Here is an 18,649-nt window from a genome sequence, read left to right on the forward strand (position 1 = left end):
AAAAAAGGAAATTTGGCTCCAGCTTATGGCATTCAAAACGTGAGCATTGTGGTGATTCTCTCTTCCTCACAAATCAGTGGTGCAACATTAGGGTTTTGTTAGAAATTGTGCAGCAATCAGAAGAACTGTGTATTGGGGAAATCTGGCAGGTTGGAGAAAAGATCCAAAAAGCAGTCCTCAGTGATCTCTCATTCAGAATGACAGTGTAGGACTGAGTAAGTTTAGAGGAGTATAGATTTTAGCTCTGTTGATTTATGGAAAATCTAACCTTGTTAAATGCAACTCTGCCTGTAGCTTTTGCACAATTAGAAAAGAAATAAATCATTCCAGACTTTTCAGGAATTTTTGATTTTGGGGAAGCTGTAGATTCTCTGCCAAATGAAGCCACCCTCAGACACAAGAAAATGTCACTTGTCAACATTCTGTGGAGCGAGAAAATGGGATTGGAAGACAGGTGATCTTTGCGAAATCGCACTTGGATGGCCTTATAGCTCCCTTCTAGCCTCTCTTAATTTCTTTTATATGTTCCCCTGTATCTTCAGTGTCAATAATGTTTGTATGTTATATAGTAGAAGGGCCTTTTGGTTCGCAGTAAATTTATAGGGAAATAATCTAAATCCCAAATAGTGGCCTGTGTAGCTGGCCTATGGTCTGAGTAATCCAATTTCATTCTTCCACCGTATTTTCAGAGAAATTATTAAATCTGGGCATTTATTTGTGGAGTATATAAATTCCCTCTACAGAACCTTCGCTATCTTCCTCACAGGGTAAAGTGTGTGACATCTACCTGAGACGAGCCTGGTGCTCACACCCTCCTTTGTGCAAGAGAACAACGATGATCAATCCTCTGCTTTGTCTTTAGCAGAGAATTCTGCAAGACCTTTAGTACTAAAAATGATAGACTGAAAGATTGATTTTCAGCAGAGACTGTAAATGAGAAGAGAAATTAATGAACAAGAGGGATGTCAGAATAACATTTCAGCTGGTAGGAACTGCAGTGGAAGAGCGTTTTGCACTGATCATGGCAAAACTGTCCAAAATGGCTAGGCTGGTAGTAGAGTCAAAAAGGGGAATAAAAAAAGAAAAGTCTGATCCTAAGAACAATTTTAATTTATCTATCCAAAATAAATTAACATGAATTAGTTTGTTCCACCTGCCATTTTTCTGTAATTTTACTAATTAAATCTTAATTAATAATTTATATGTATATATTTGCGTATAATGTGTGTAAATACTTACACAGACACGTGCACATATATAATTTTTTTATATACACATGCACCTATGTATTACAAAATGTAAGACCACAGTTAATTTTGCACCAGCTGGTAAATAGCTTGTTATCTAAATCAGATAAAATTTTAAGTAGATATGGGGAAAATTCTTTGCTCTAGGGGTTGGTCTGTTAACTTTCTTTAGTTGGCTTGTTGAAATGTGACTTAAAGCCCTTGACAGTGATTGTAATCACATGCAGTGACAGCCTTTGTGTCAGTGTTGGTGAAGATAAAGCTTATCAATTGTATCCTACCTGGATTGGAATTTTGCGTTAATACATCAGGGATTTGGTGTTGAAAATCTCACTAGCAGTACAAATGCTGTTATTCTTTTAATGAGAGATTGAGAATTGCTGTTGTTTGCAACAGAAGTCATGTTGACCACACAAAATCACTGGAAAGAAGAATGTGATTATCAGAAAGGAAATTATTCCAAAGACTTGTTTTTTCTGTTTATTTCTTAACATTTTCATGTTTTCTTGTGATCACAACCTTGGAAATTGCTCACAGTTAAGTTAATTTTGTAGCAGTCACCTGTAAGTTATTGGAAACACCTGTTTCAACAGAAATACTTTTCCTGTGTTCTCTGTACCAGAGTTTTATTATTGAGTTTGTAATAATTTGCAATTATAACCAGTTCCAAAAGGGAATTGCTTATGGAAATCAAACAAGTAATTAAAAAACTACTTGAAAGCTTTTGCACTGTGAGAAAAGTGCATGTCCTGTATATTCTGCTCTGCTTAACTCTTGCATTTATATTATGAAGTATGTTCTGCTACATTAGTGTAAGAAATAGATTGCAATTTTAATTACATAATTGTTAAGTGTTACATGTTTAGGTGTCATCAGTCATTGCTAAGTTGTGGTAAATTAAGTGTCAAGGTTTCTCTAGTTTTGTGTGCATTGTGTTGTAAAATATTTGTGTTATATTTATGACTTATTTACCAGTGATTTTATGGAACAGATTGCTAAAACCTAATATTGATGGAGGTATTTGATTGCAGGTTTTGCTGTTTTGAGATTTTGAGTTTAAGCTTTATGGGTGTTGTGTGCTTTGGTTAAGTCAGAAAATATTTCCTTTTGTTTCAATGGCCTGACTCTCTTATCACCTGTGACTTCCTCCAAGCTGTATTTATATTGCATGGTGTGAAATTGGAAAATCCGTTCTGCGTGCGTTCTAATGGATGTGACGGTCATTAAGTATATGAGTCTTCTGACGTTGTAATCAGATGTGAATCAGTCTGTTAAATATCCATGAAGCAACATCTGCTTCACAGAGTGACCTTCTGCTAAAGAATACTTAGCATCTATTAGCAGATCATAGTGCAGATCTGCCTTATTTGAAATGCACTAAACTAGAGTAGTCTACTGCTGTTTAGCAACTAGCTTGTAATAATTTATTGCAGTTAAATAAAGCTTAAAAACTCCATTAAATAATTATAGGGATTATATGCATTTTGAAAACCTTTGTGTTCTACTGAAATTACCCATTTAATTTCAGGGTTGGTTTGTTAAAAAAAGCTGAAGTCTAAAGGCGCATTAGGGGATCTGTCAGATGCTATTTTCTGTAGGTGTTAATAAAACCAGATTAAAAAAAAAAAAACTGAAACAAATTAAAACCAAAAGCAATTTTACCATCTGTTGTGTATTAATTAGAACTTGGTGTATCAAGGGTAAACTTGCTCTTACAGAATGTCACTGAATGTCTGCTAATAGAATAATATGCAAATATATTAGGTGTTAGGATTATATTGAATTTCTCATTCTGCTTTGATCGTAGCAAATGCCAAGATGTATAACGAACTTTAATTTTTTTTCTTCTTAGAACAACCTCCAAATAACCAAGGCCAGTCGACCCTGCAGCCTTTGCCACCTTCTCACAAGCAACATTCAGCACAGCATCACCCATCCATCACCTCACTTAACAGAAACTCACTGACAAATAGGAGGAATCAGAGTCCGGCCCCGCCGGCTGCTTTGCCCGCCGAGCTGCAAACCACACCTGAGTCAGTCCAGCTGCAGGACAGCTGGGTGCTTGGCAGTAATGCACCTCTGGAAAGCAGGTAATTACTTAGATACTACTACAGACTGTGCCAATGCTAAAGAGAACATTTAACTTAATGAAAGTTGACCCACAGCTAATACTTCCCCTCATTCAGCAAGCAGAACTGGAAAGTTTTCAGTCCTGAAAAGTATGTCCTCTCTCTAAAATCCTCAATGGCACTCTTCTCTCTTACAGTCCTATTCCAGAGTAATTAGAGTATATTAATTTTTCCAGACAAGCATTTTCCTTCCTGTTCATAACCTATGACTTTTGCCTGTTTGAAGAAATTTCTTGCCTTGCTTGCCAGAAATGTGTCAAATATGTACTGTCATGCAGATCAAATGTCAAATAACATTCTGTAATAGGTTTTAACTCTTGTACTTGGTACCTTTAAAGAAATACTTATGTGAAGCTAGGTGTTTTTAAAGGTGCTGGGATTTGGTGAGACAAAAGAACTCAGTTCCACTGTAATGATAAATTTGTCGTTGATAACTGCCTCTAGGAAAGAAGCAGTTAATATGAAGAGTGACACTAGCTTTTTTAGACGCAGAATAATCTATTAAAAAATTGATAGGACTTACTGGCACAGAGCTGAATTTACCTACAGTGATTAATTAGCACTCATGTAACACTCAATCAGCACTAATTTTTTATTAAGGAAAGCCATAATATTCCAATTTAGTTATTAAACTGAGCGTTTATTACTGTATTGAAGTTGACAGTAGTTCTTGAAAGTGTTTATGAAATCCCTTCAGTTTATTCTTTGAATCCCTTTAAATTATGTTTTATAGCAAAGTAAAGATTATTTTGACCAATTTAAAACATACATGACCTTAAGATTCTCTTAGTTTTCTTGGACTCTCCTGTGCTGTTTGAGACATAAGCACTGTGGAACAGCGTTCCACTGAAGAGATTTCATCATCACATTCAACCAGTTTAGTACTTTAAGAAAGAATTTTCTTTTAGAACAAATAAGTTTGTAGTGGGGAAAAACATGTTTGATGTTTTCTTGGTAGTAGTTAATCTTAAGTTGGTGGATAAGGTCTTTGATATTTGCTTCTATTGCCATGTATGTTTTTATTGTCTTTATAAAGGTGTAGGATTACTTGAATTAGAATGCCACTTCCAACCTTAAGCATTTTTTTCAGAGTAAAGTCTTTTTATCTTTTAAATATTTCTGATATAAACCTAAGGGTATTTCGAGTGCAAGTTTTGAACACTTGTGAATGAGATAAAATGTACAACTTTAATGTGAAAATTGACAGAGCCCTATTGCTGTGTTTTTTCTAATAGTCTTGTTTAGTTGGAACTCTGGAAGTGTAGAACCCATCTTACTTGTCATTGATTTTTTCCCCTTCTGGTTAAGGTTCCCTACTGAGTGTGATTTTTCAGACTCAGTATCAACTATATTAACAACTTTGTGATAGGTCTCTTCCTTCACCCTTTTCTTGGACTAAAAAAAGTTTATTCCCTCTTTGGCAATATTTTGGTTTATGCTTATTGTTGGGGCTTCTTTTTCTTCTCTCTTTTTTTTTTTTTATTATTTGGCTTAGATGACAGCCATTTAGAGGTAGGGAATGTGAATGTCAGCCTATATACACAACTGTCTTTCTAGCTCTGTAGGCTCATAGTGATAATGGGTGGCATAAAAATGACATACAGTTTGCTGTCATGTATAGCTGGGCAGTGAATTGGCTGGTTCTGTGTATGTGCATGTAGGAGAGAGGGATGTATTTGCAAAGCTTGGGGGAGGTTTTAGTCCCTATTGCTCTGCAGTAGTAGTGAAAGTGATTTCAAAAGATATATATTCCATAATATTGGATTCACTTGTGTTTTTAATAGGATATATGGCAGTTTGGCTCTGTGCAAAGTACTATCAACAAGAACTAATGGATTTGCGTGAAACATTGCTGTTACTGGCTAAAAAGATGAACTGTGAGGTTACAGATCAATGATGTCCAACAGAAACTCCAATTCACATGTTTTTAAAATATAAAAAGACTTTTTGCTTAAATGTTTATGAGGACCTAAAACTGTAACTTGAATGAATTGAATTACGTGAATGCTTTAATCTTTGATGCTGTCTTTAAATGACAATGAGATTACCAAACAGAGGCAGAAATTGTCTTCCCTCTATTTGGGCTCAGTAAAATCTACATTAGCAAAAAACCCAAGACAGTAGAAGAATATTTCCTGTAGGTTTCCTGCAGACTACAGGACCTTTCATTGAACATTTAGTGATCTTTATTATTTGACTGTTCCCTAGCCAGGTGTAAGTTGGGTTCATTTGTAGAGACAGTAGATCTGCTGGAGGAGCCAGTACTAGAGATTAATATGAACTTCTGAAGAAATCAAAATCTTTCCATTTTTTTATTTGAATTGAAATGGTTGGACAGCCAGAGGCATGTAAATATATGACTACATGTCAGATGTCTGAATATCATAAAAGATCATTTAGTAATTAAATATTAGTGGGTTTTTTATTATCATTGAGCTTTAAGTTTTTGTTCAGCTACTACTTTTAGTAATGATTTCTTGATTACCAGTATCAATAGTAACATTCTCATGACTTTGAGTTCTAGCAAGATCTAAATTACTGATATTTAAAAATACATAGTAAATCACTTCTTTAAATGCTCTCTCTGTTAAATATTTGAATGTGCAGAATTTTTTTAATGCTGAGTCAATTATGAATGTTAGAGATGCACACTGGAAAAGTATGTTAGAACTCATACATTTGTAGATAAAAATAAGCTGGTAACATCTCTTAGTGCATTTCCTTGGAAGTATTTCATTAATTTCAGTCATTGAATGTAAAAGATCAATTTGTTGTTGAGGGGAAATTTACATATTCCAGTCAAGGAATAAATCTCTGAAACTATTATGTAACTTTATTCAGAATCTGTGCTAACATGCCAGTGAATCAAAGAAGAGCTTTGCTTTTTCTTACTGGATTTGCTGCAAAAAATACCTCATTTGAAAGATGGCTGCATTTTGTGTGATGGACTATGACTTTTTTATAGAAACTAGCCAAGAAACTAACATGTTTTTCATAGTTTATACAGATACTGCTTGGTCTTCTCTTACCACTTAGTATTAAAAGTAGAGTTGTAGGAACATTACTATATTCAGCTACTTAGCCACTTATTTTACCAAGAAGAAAAGAAGGTTGAAGAAATACTTGATGACTAGAAAATACTTTAGCATTTTGAGGAACTTAATTGAAGTACTGGAAGACCTCAGAAATAGTATAGACAAAATATTTCCTGGAATATGTTATTTCAAAACTGTTCTGTAAACTTGATTCAAAATTCATTTTAGAATATGAAGACTTTAGAAACTCCTAAAGTGTGATGAATATGCACGTGTCATTATTGGGGTGGACTGTCAATGATCCAGTTGCCTTCAGTATTGATTAAGGTGTGGAAAGGATATTGATAAACACCCAGGGAAGTTTTAAATCAATTTGTGTAGAGGCTGATTGATTGTCCTCAAAAACACAGTGTTAAAATCTGCTCTAACCACCTATTTTACACATTCCACCCACTAAAACAGTGCCTAGTTTAATTAAATTCAAATTGTTCAGGTCTGTAAGTCTTCCAGGTTTTTTCACACATGGACTTGATTAGAGATGTTACTTCTGTTGAGAAGGTGCATGGTACAAAATAAAGGCAGAAACTGGGAATGGAGTTCAAGTCGTGCTCTTCTGAAGACCCTGTTAAGCACTGTGCCCACATTGCTGATTTGCAAGTTGAAGAAACAGGACTCTGCTTAGATTGCTGACAGCATGAATACATTTGAAAAATTGACATGCCATAATTATGGGATCATTATATTCAGACATTAGAAATTAAGTATTGTTTTCCAATACTAAAGTCAAAAAAGTTCTGTTTTCTTCTGACATTCTCTTACTGTCAGTTCTCACTGAGCATCTGTTTCAATCCTAAAACACCAAGCCCATATGCTTATAAGCTTTCTTTGATGTCAATAGTGCCTTACTTTAGATTTTTGCTTGATCCCTCTGGCATCTTTCCTGCTCAAATATCCCTTGCTGTCACCATAAGTACTTGGAATTTGATCATGCTGTGTATTTTGTCCCCTGGCTCTTCGGCAAGCACCAGTAGTCCAGAATTCAGTAGCATTTGCACAGCGTTCCTTGTTCCTTGAGTTTATCATTCCCATTTTCAGAGATGCACAGTCATTGAACTAAGAATGGACTCAAGTATTTTTTTTTCCCCACATTAATCATTCCCTGTTTTAGATAGGACAAAAGAAATAGACGGTTCCAAAGAACGTAATAGTGGCTTACTTCATTTCTCCCCCTCATTTCCTCACTATTCCCTGAGAGAACCAGAGACTCTGATGCCTCTTTTGCCTCTCCTGCTGCTGTGCATTGTCATTTACAGAACGTGAGATCCCCATTCACTCTGGTAGCCAGCCCTCTGCATATTTTTCTTGCTGGCTGGCTGTGCCAGATAGCCAGCAAGAGACTGTCTTTTAATAGTCTCAGTTCAGTTTTATTACTTCATTTCTGATCAGCCTCATCAAATAAATAACGTCCCCCACTATGCACTGCTCAGTCCTTAAACATGCCTTGCCACAGGCAGCAGTCAGGAATTTTATTCAAGGACTTGCACATAAATAAGGAACCAAAGAGTATCAAAGGGTAATGACCACCTAAAGGTAGCCTTATAACACTGTCTTCAGGTTACAATCCAGCATATAGTTCAGAGGACAGCATGGAAGGCAGAAAAATCCCGCATTCAGTTTTGCACAAAGTTACTCAACAGAATTAGTATATTCTTTTTTGTGGGATCATCCCGTTCTTTAATTTGAAATTGCACCTCTAATTTCATTTTTTTGTATCTTTATGTATAGAGAATTAGAAAGTCAAGCAGTCCTTGCAAATGGTCATGACAACCTTATAGAGATGGATGTGTTTTCTCCAACATATCACGATAGCAGTTATGGGTATGTGACTCTTCAGTGTTTGCATGATGCTAACTATTGACACAGAAGACAAAGTGTGGTTTTAAAAAAAATTATTGCAATAGGAAAACATCTGGAACAAACGTACTCATCCTTATGTCTGATTTTTAAAAAATTATCTGAATTATTTGTGATACTGACTCTTAGCAGGTACAAAATAGTAAGCTTTGACTGGCAAATCTTGCTTGCTTTGACTTAAGACATTAAGAATGCAATTGACATTGTATTAATTGTCTGTGACCCAATTTTGCAGGCTGTTGCAAACTATTTGCGTGATTACACATTTGCCAGGTCTGATCCTTCATTTGTAATGTATTTACTACTTGGCAAATACTGCTTTTAGAAATATTATGACGTATATTATAGCATAAAGAATGACCAATCAAAGAAGTTGACAGGAGTTACATACCTAATCTCTAATATTTTTACCAGCTAGTTTGAGATTGAAACTGCTGATAAATATGTAACTGTAAATAGAGAATTCCACATAAATTAAAATTTCAATTTGTTTAAGTAAAATTTGTATTTTAGAATTGTTCCATATCTACTTAACTTTGTCAATAATATGGTTCTAATTTTTGAACTATTTCTTGGTATTCCTGTGCCAAATCAGTATAATTAATTTCTGATCCACACACACAGAGGAAAAAAACCCTGACATAGCAGTATCATTTCAGAATTGTTAATCATTAATTAATTGTTAATTAATAAATTTACCTTTTTCTGTCAGTTTGTTTTATACTCCACTAAAAATCAGACTTTTGTGTCCAAATTATGTTTTGTTAATGGTAACTCCTAACTTCATAAAAGGGACAATGTGCTATTTGATTAAATGAGGAGATCTGCAGTTGCCTGCTAATTAGTCTGTAATATATATTGACACAGTACATTGATCTGCTTCTCCCAAAAACTCTTAAGTTTTCACTTAGACACAAATTAAAATCAGCAGCAGGAAGAGGATGGTATGTTAAATTCAATTAGTCAATCATTATCAGCAAACTCAAAGATATTGCAGATATTTGCCAGAAGATCTCAATATATTGTCTTCAAAGTAAAAATTTAAGCATACTGTATTAAAAGAGAACAAAGCCAAATATTATTGTTTCCTGTAGAACAATTACCATACAGTGCTGCTTCAGATGCATAAATGCTGTAGTATAGTTAATAGAACTGTGCCTGGTTTATGCTTTGTATGTTTGTAATAGGATCAACAAATGTAAGTATTTTAGCAAATGGTGTATGTTATATGAAATTTCTGTTAGTTGAGAAATTCAGGTAACAATACAATGGAATTTATCTTGTTTGTAATGCCTTCATTTTTAAAATTATGCTAGCAGGGATCATCTCCTGGTGTGAAAGTTGTCCAGAGATAATAATACATCAGTTCCAAAGCATAATAGATTTGAGACTACAACATGCTATCAGCATGAAGATTCAGTTTATCAATGTCACTAACATACTGAGTCACAGCTAGAATCATTCTATATTTGTTTCTTTGTTTTCATGTCATGTGTTATGATATACTATTTCTTGATTTGTATGGCTTATGGAGAGAATATTAATCTAATCAATTTGACAACTTTATTGTTAAGAATGATTATAGAAATAGACATTTGATATAGAAATTCTAATGTTTCATAGGCCTAGACCCAAAGAATAGTTGTTTATAGCTTCAATAGATGTATTCACTGTGCATTAATTATCATCAGACAGCTGTAAATCTCAATATATTTTAGTGCTATGTATTGTTGGCTTTATTCTTTTCTCTGATGTACAAACATATGTTAGTGTACCTGTTGACAAGCCAGCTTAGTTTGAAGTAAGAAGTCTGTTTTCCTTTTACCTAACCTGATAGTCCTCTTCCCTAAGTTACCTAGGTGTCAAAATCTGAAAATATGTAAGATTCACTATCAGCAAATGACTGTATTTGCATTATTTATAGATAGAGCTTGCTAGTATTTTCTATTTCTGTATTTTTCTGTATTGTGTATTCTCTGTTTTCTGTTGTCCCCACATTTTCTGAAAATTTCATACTTTTGCAATGTTAGAAAACTTCTGTTGTATTTAAGTAGGAATTCTTTGTGAGGTGGTTGTTTCAGAATTTTTGTCTTCTGTTTGGGAGAGCTGAGTTTAGGGTATGCTGTATTAAACTTAATAGTGGTAGAGGAGAAAGCTGAAAGAGGCTGAGTACAAAAGGGATAGGACTGGCTGTCCAAATGGGTAGATTTGGAGTAGTCCATAAGAAGGAACTGAGACTGGTGGGTTAAGCAAGGTGGGAGATAGATGGAGGATAGATAGCTAGAGGACTAGAGGCTGAAAATCTATGATGAAAACTGAGATAATTTCTTGTCCTTTACTGCTTGTGATTATTTGTGAAATCCTTTTGAATTGTGTGCATGTCATCACCTATGGGACTGACTCAGCCAAGGAGAAACCTTGGCTACTGGCATATGCTCTACTAGTACCAGAGGCCAGAAATAATCAAACCACTGATTTTCTGTCTGTGATAGCCTATGCAGATGAGAAAGCTTTCAACATGATTTCTAAATTTCTTCAAACTTTCTTAAATAAAATCACAAGTTAACACTTCAGTTAAAAAAAAAAAATCATAAAGCTAGCACAAAAAAACTTGCAAAATTAAAAACTATCTTCTTTCTGCAGTTGCATGGCTGCAGCTGAGCTTGCCATCCCAGTAAGTGCAGGTCAAGTTGAACCAGAAGGGAATTTCAACAGATTCTGGAGATTCTTTCTGTCACATTAAAATAGGTGAGGAAGCAACACCAAATGTCATGACAAAACATAGACCTGGAGGATTGTATAGTGCCTGCATTCAGCATCTCTGATAATGCTGACTGCATGAAGAGAAGACCATCTGCAAAAAGGCGTGTGTGAAAATGAGTACCATAAAATATAAAGCAACACCCTCCTCTGGGCACAAGGTCTATTCCTCTGCCTTTGTGAATCCAAGAATGGTGGTCTCTCAGTTCTATGAAACTTGGCATGTTGCATATGAGAGACTATGCTCAGTCAGTGTAGACAAAGTTTCTACCTTTATTCCAATTTCTGAATTAATCCTTGGGTACATAATGCAGCTCTGGATCACTCTTAAACTATATTTCTTTTTTAAATGCTCTCCGTGTGCCTTTTGAGACATTTAGAGAAATTGTTCTCTTGCAACTTTATGAAGACAGCAAGGGTAGTAAAACGATTGGAGGAGTAGCTGTGCTCTACATTCCTTTGATTTTCTGCTTGGAAAGTGTAACTTACTCAATATATAAGACAGGAACTGGCTAAAGTTAGAGTGCCTCAGCTCAGAGATAACTTTTCCTGACTATCTTGGTAGTGGTATGATTCCAGAAGAGCAGAGAAGATAAGGAAGTATAATATAAATCCTTACTGCTCACATAAGCATTTCAGGTCTTCACTACAAAATTCAGATGCTCTCCTCTGGCTCTCCCTTCCTTTGGACAGAGGAGAACTGTAATAGCAGGAATATTGCATCAGAAACACTGAATTCAGTATAAGAAAGTGCAGTAAAGGGCTGCTAAGTTCACTCCCAACTGCTGCCTTCTTCAGAAGTGAACATCACCAACAAATCAAGAGAGCAAGAGCTGAGTCACTTACTGTAACATAGGTGGAAGTCTGTGTAAGTACTAGTCCTTTGAGAGACCCAAAGGAAGCCTGTAAGGCAACAGAACTACTTGATATTTTTCCAGCAATACATAGATCTAGTTTCACTCTTATCTGGAAAGTAAGAAGTGGGATAGTCCTGCAGTGAGCAGTATGAGTGGCTACAACTGAGCCAGGTCTGTTTACTTGTTCACCCAGCACAAAGCATTCTTTGCATTGGACTTGCTTGCTCGTTTCTGCAAAGTGTGGCTTAGTATTGTTTGTTCCCCTTGTTCATCTTCACAGAGTGCAGCATAGCAGAGGAGCACAAAGGAGCAGCCTTGGCAGAGCCATCTGATTATTCTGGCTCTTTTGATTCTAAATATGCAGAAACGAACTACTTCTTCTCTGGGGTCCAGAACTAGCAGCCCAAATCTGAATTTGGAGAAACAAATAAGAGCATAACAGGTGCCCTTTCCATCCTGTAGAACTGTATTCTTTCTTGTACCACCAAGAAGGTAGGGGTGATGAAAAGGAAGATTTACTCTAACATACCAAAGGAGAGGAAGTTTGGGGCTTTTGTCAGCATTCAGTCCTTCAAGTCATCATGTCCTCATGACTTTGACAGCAGATTGGAACGCTGTCTTGTGTGAATTGCTCTTTGAAGCTTCAGCTGCAAGTTGCTGTGCCTGACTTCTCCATTCTTTTTCCAGCAGCCAGCAGTGGAGCTGTAGCCTGCAGGAGACAGATGTGAAAGAACACACAAGCAGTGAGAAGACACTTTAGCCCTTAGAGGACTTTTGTTCTTTCTTGGATATCAGTGTTCAGTTTGCAAAGAAGGCAGATCCTTGGTGTAAACCGAGCCAAATTCAAGCAAGTGTTGCCATATGTAAAGTGCTTTTCTGAAACATTTGAATAATCTGGTAGAAGGGGCTTATCTTCATTTCCCACAGATGTTTCTTCTGTTTTTATATATGGGTAATAGCTGGGATAATAGCAGTCTTCTCTTTCTTTCTTTCCCCCAAACTTTGATCATCATTTCATCTGCTGTGATCATGAAGCTTTTTCCAGGATTGTGATACCATGAATCATGACTCCAAGGAAGCGGAAATTTGCTTTTATTTCTTTCTAAGAATTTTTTTTTATTGCAATTCTGCCCAGAAAATAAACAAAGACAAATTCACAGCATAACAGTTTCTGTGCTGGCTTGGAGTTACGTTAAATGCAGCCATATGGTTCTGTGGAAGTCAGTCATAAGCCTGTGCTAAGGGCAAACACCACCAGCTACAAGGTTTCATCTCAAAAGAATGATAAAAGAAGATGAAGACAGGCATAAAGTGTTCACAGAGAAACAAGAATCCAATTCCTGCTAGAGCCTGCTGGGAAAGCTTTTCTCATGCATCAATCAACCAGAGTTCACATGAAACCTAGCCAGTAATTTCTGTTATCTTTTGCATCTTTCCTGTAATGTTAGTTGGCAGAGATTAATCTTTTCTTTCTATCTGTTTCCTCAGCTCAGAGCAAGGAATCATATTTATTTATGTGATCTATCCGTTAGTGAATCAGACAGAGGTCTCTAATGTCAGGTGGCAGGTGAGGGTCATGGTTTCTCTCAGACAACCCAGTTGAATCCAGCATGAATAGGGTCTGTCAGCAGAAAGAGGGCACACCAGTCAGTAGGTGCAGTACTGTGATAGATCATGATCTTAGACTACTGTCTTTTACACATTTAATGGTTTTCTCCTCATTCTGATGGGTAACATATGTCATAGGGTTTTTTGAACAAACAAAAAAGGATGATAACCCACTCCCAGGAGGGAAAAAATCAGCTGGTTTGCATTCAAGAAAGTGAGGGAGAGACAAAACAAAATCTTAAATGAGAGAAGTAGGAGCAAACTATAATAGCTGCAGCTGGATTTATCCCTCCTTTTTTAACTTTCTTAAGACTAATTGATCTCTTTGTATGGAAATGACAAATAAACCTCTAGGTCTTTGCAGAGAGATAGATGTGCACTATCTCTGCATGTGTTAGTGTGATATATTTGAGGCAGAGCTCCCAAACCATAGGGAGTTCTGTCTGAAAGTCTGTTCTTCCCATTTGAAACATCAGAAAAATAAAAAGATAAAATTTTAGCTAGCCTTATGTCTTATTTGCTTACATTGGCCTCATGATGCTGCCAAACTTTTGTAGAAAGTTCCATTATGTTATTGAAAAGCAGAATTACTTATTACTTCTATCTCTAGATAGGTGCATTATGAATTGAGTCCATTTGGGGGGAAAATCTGGTGGTTTATTTTTAGTTCAGGTGAGCAATTATCAGAGTTTTATTCGTTACAATACAGAATAGTTAACAGTTTTTATTCCTAGGAATTCAATGATACCTTTATATTAAATGTCAAACCTAGGTCATTAGGAGTACTATTGAATTCTAAGGAGAGGAGTTGGGTCCTGATACAGAAGTTTGCCACTGAAACATATATTCCCTAAAATCTACATTTCTTTCAATTTGCATTCACTCAAAGTGGATTTGATAGAAGTTTTTTCCACCTCTGGAACCTTAGGAGAATGAAATTGACGTATTTCTAATCCTAAGTGTCTAAGGTGTATTACCTCTCGTGCCTTGGAGTGAATCCAGGCTAACAGATTGAGGACCTTCACGGAATGCATAAGACATTTTGCCTGGGCTTGCTTAAAAATGTGTTAATTCATGTGATAATGTCCACAGATTCAACACACCTTAGAGGCAAATAGATTATTTTTAATGGAGTTAGATACTGGCAGATTTGAGTTGGTTTGGGGGGAAGATTAACCTGTGCTCCACAATGTGAAAATTGATGTGCCCATTTCATAAAATATGTAATTTGTGATTACAGAAAAAAAGAATGCTATTGCCGTAGCTGGAAGAGTCCAGTAAAGTACAGTGATCTTTTGAGTCAACAGTGGTCTTCTCTGCTGGTGATTGCTATTGTGTCCAGAGGTTTTCTCAAATTGCAAGGACAACAGATGAGTCAAATAAAACAGATTAATGGACTTTTTGCTTACATGGAAGAAAGTTTTAAAGCGTCCCAGATATTTCTAACTATATATGGATATTTTGATACCTAGAGGTAAAAGAAAAAAAATGCAGAAAATGTTAGGGATAATTTTTCTTTTCTCTTTCACCTCTCTTCAAGTCAGTTTCTATTCTGTCAACTTCCAAATGTCAGTTTTGATTTATTCTGCACTGAAACAACAGGTATCTGAAAATAGCTTTCCTCATCTCCACAGTTGCTTTTGCCTGACCCATAAAAAGCCTAAATTTTGCTTTTTTGCTTTAGGCAATTAGTTCTTAATGCTTTTGTGTGTTTTACCCTAAAAATAAAGTGAGCCAAACAGTAGTATTATAAAAACTTGTCTTTGTGTACCGCGGGGAAAACTGTACATACTCATTATACAAGAACAGGGAAATAATCAGTTGAATTTAAATTGAAATTGAGAGAAGAAAATACGTTTTGATATAGTGCATGTTTAGCCTGCAGAACAAAATGCCACAAGACATCAGTGAGAGCATGAGTTTTGGGCTGCTTAGAGAAAGAGCAAGCTGTTAGTGAATAAACAGACTGGAAGGCATTCATCCCTCCCTTTACACTGGCCACTTTCAGACTGGGTGTTGCTCTTGATGGTCTACCCTACTACAGTAATTCCTGTTTCTGCTTATGTGGTTACAGTTTTACACAGCTTTTGTAACTGTTCACTGTCAAATAAGTTTATCTCTTTCTCCATTGTTTTTGGAATAAACTAACTTTCTCATTGTTCTTCATATGCTTTCAGGAATCCTACCCCTTACACTGCTTTTTAGATAGACATCTTCATCAGAAGTACAGAGATCATTTCTAACATTGGATTCCTTTTGTAGTGCAGTCTTCTGAGTGTTGAAGCAGTTCTTCCTCAGTTTTCTTCTAGCAGTGGGCTGTAATGATTTTAGAGCCATTTATCACTAACTGGACCATCATGGAGCTGACCAAACATTGCTTTTAGAACAGTGTAGGAGACAGGGCTGCAAGAAAACCTATAGCACTAGGACATTTTTTACTGATCACAATGGAATCTCTCTACTCAGAAACATGACCAAATTAATAGATTTATTCTCCTCCATATTTTTCAGATGTTGTTAGTGTACAATGATAGAAAAGATCCAAAGATTTAGGATTAAATTATTTAGAGTTTTTAAACATATATATTCTAAATACGATTTTATTCTGGGTCAGTGGTATTATAGCTCTTAAGATAAAGAGTGTTTAATCCTTGTATGCATAAGGCCTAGCAATATTGGCCTTTATTCTGTGATAGCAGACATCAACTAAATAATAATGTTGCACAAAGTAAGAGTAGCTGCCATTCAATATCACTGGCAGGGTGATAAAATATGATGCATATTCTGATGTACTGTGAGAATTTCAGTACAATTTTGCTGGGCCTTATTCACAATTCCATATTTAGTATGAGTTTTGTTAAAGTCCTGTGAGACTTTTAATATGGTGTGACATACTTGTCATGTGATTCAGCACTCTTTTGGCAGGGTTGCACATTATGAAATCATTTAAAACAGAGCCAAAATGATGCCAAAAAAGTTTTTTGAATTGATAAGCTGGGCTGTTTTACATCTTCCAAGTATTGCAAGGCATTCTATATGTATGATGCCCAAAATTAGAGAAATTGTTCTTTAGCAAGGTGAAGCAACTTCAGCATAAGCTAAAAAAGTCACATATCTAATGTAAAAATTACATTAGGAATGTTAAAATTATGCAATAACTCTATTCCAGTTGAGACCAGTCTATTTGTAAAGTAATGTGTAATATTCCTTTTTTGCTTGGTGATAGTTTATTTATATAATATCTCAGCTTCTGGCAATCTGGAGTCTAGGGCTTTCCAGATGTGTTTATATAATATTGCATTCATTGATGCATAGTATCCATTTTCTTCTAAACTGCGGTCAAAAGTTCTTGTCATCGATCCTTTCATGAAGCAAGTTATTCTAAATCACATTTCTGTTGCTGGACACTTGGCTATCTTATATCAGAAGTACTGGGGCTTCTGGGCTGAGTCTTACTGTCCTTGAATATTTTGATAGTCTATCTCCATTTCTATAAAGACACAGTTTTCAGTTAACTTAATCTTTCTGCCAAACTCATGGATGGGTTTTATCACGTTTTTGTCCCTTCTGTTTTTCTCTTTACTGAATTTAGTAGAGAATGCTTCAGTTTTATTTTCCACAGAGGAAGTGGCAGCACAAAAAAAACGCTGTGAGCCCTCTCTCCTCACCACTGTGAGAAGGGAGAAACCATCTGCATGTCAGCCACTGCACATCAGCACTTGGTGCTCAAAGAGTACTGACTAAAATTAAAAACTTTATTGTTTTACTTTTGTTCACATGCTTCTGTTTTCTAAACTGACACCTTTGAGTTTTTTGATGCTGTATTTCCATCTTGTTTTGTAAGGGCAAAAGCTTAAGTAAAATGCCTAACATTTGTGAAATAAGGGTACTTCCCAGATGTCTTTAAAAGATTAGTTTATTACATAGCTTCCTATTTTGTAGTTTAGATTTGTTAGGTACTGAATACTTCCCACTTAAAATGTTAAGATTAGCTGACTTTTTAATAGCAGCATCTGTTGAATAAGTTGGCAGAAATATATATTGAATAAATGTAAGAGTGGAATATTATTTGCTTTAAAAGTTGAATTATTTAACAATACAGAACTGGCTTGTCTTGTAAAATATTAGCATGATTCACAGGAGTTTTGTACTCCATAGCTTAATAAAATATTTAAAGTGCTGCTTACGTGAAGATGTAGCAAGTGCATGTTATGTGATCAATTTTGAAGGGAAGATACACTATTGCAGATGCTATAAGCTCCCTGTGAGATGAAATATAGTGTAATTTCCTGTAAGTCAGTGCCTGGTCAAGTAGTGCAAACAGTTTAGGCTTTAGAAATTAGCTATTTGAGCTGCATAGTTTGAAAAGACAGGGTAGATAGATATATAGATAATTTAAATAATTTGTGGATAGATTCTATTTCAAGAGCATAAGAATTGCAGCATTATCTGGAAGCAGCCTGGGTTTGTTGTCAGATGCCATATCCTTCCAAGAGTCTCATAGGAGCAGTTTGGCATGGCTCAGTGAGGCAGACAAGATGTGCAAGTCTGATAGCATTACACTTTAAATACTTATCACTCAGAGTTAATGTAGCAGGAGAGTCTCTGACAACTTTGTTAGTAACTCCACTCATTAGAAATAGAGATATCCAAACAAATTTTCTTAACCCACATGAAAATGCCAGACTGACTTTTCTGCCATTGTTTTTCCCTCAGCGTTCAGCAAGACAGTGCAACCACTCTGGCATTGTATTAATGGGATTCAAAATAAAGGAGAATAGCTTAAGGTGAGGAGCTGTGCTGTGTGCTGCCTAAGACAACACATTCCTGAATTTCTACTACTGAATTCCCACAGCATGCTCCTGGAGTAACTGGCTGATCGTGCCATGGACAGGTGCACTCTTCACTGGGTAGAAAAGTGGCTGAATGGCTGGGTCCAGAGGGTGGTGAGTAGAGTTATACCCAGCTGGTGGCCAGTCATGAGTGGTGTTCCCAATGGCTCAGTATTGGGACCAGTCCTGTTTAATTTCCCAGTATCAGAGAAGAAGCTGAGTTGGAAAGGACCCATCAAGATCATGAAGTTCAGCTCCTGACCCTGC

General features: G+C 36.0%; 1 protein-coding gene across 1 annotated transcript in view; it reads left to right on the plus strand.

Moving 5' to 3' along the window:
* Positions 1 to 18,649, plus strand: part of TENM3 (teneurin transmembrane protein 3) — a 235,797-nt gene that overhangs the window by 98,355 nt on the left and 118,793 nt on the right. Inside the window, exon 3 of the mRNA XM_041395708.1 lies at positions 3,100 to 3,337. Coding sequence (XP_041251642.1) covers positions 3,100 to 3,337 — 238 coding nt within the window. The remainder of the gene's footprint in view (positions 1 to 3,099; positions 3,338 to 18,649) is intronic.

This window comes from Onychostruthus taczanowskii, unplaced genomic scaffold, assembly GCF_017590055.1.
Source record: "Onychostruthus taczanowskii isolate IOZ18803 unplaced genomic scaffold, ASM1759005v1 scaffold12, whole genome shotgun sequence".
NCBI classification, from domain to species: domain Eukaryota; kingdom Metazoa; phylum Chordata; class Aves; order Passeriformes; family Passeridae; genus Onychostruthus; species Onychostruthus taczanowskii.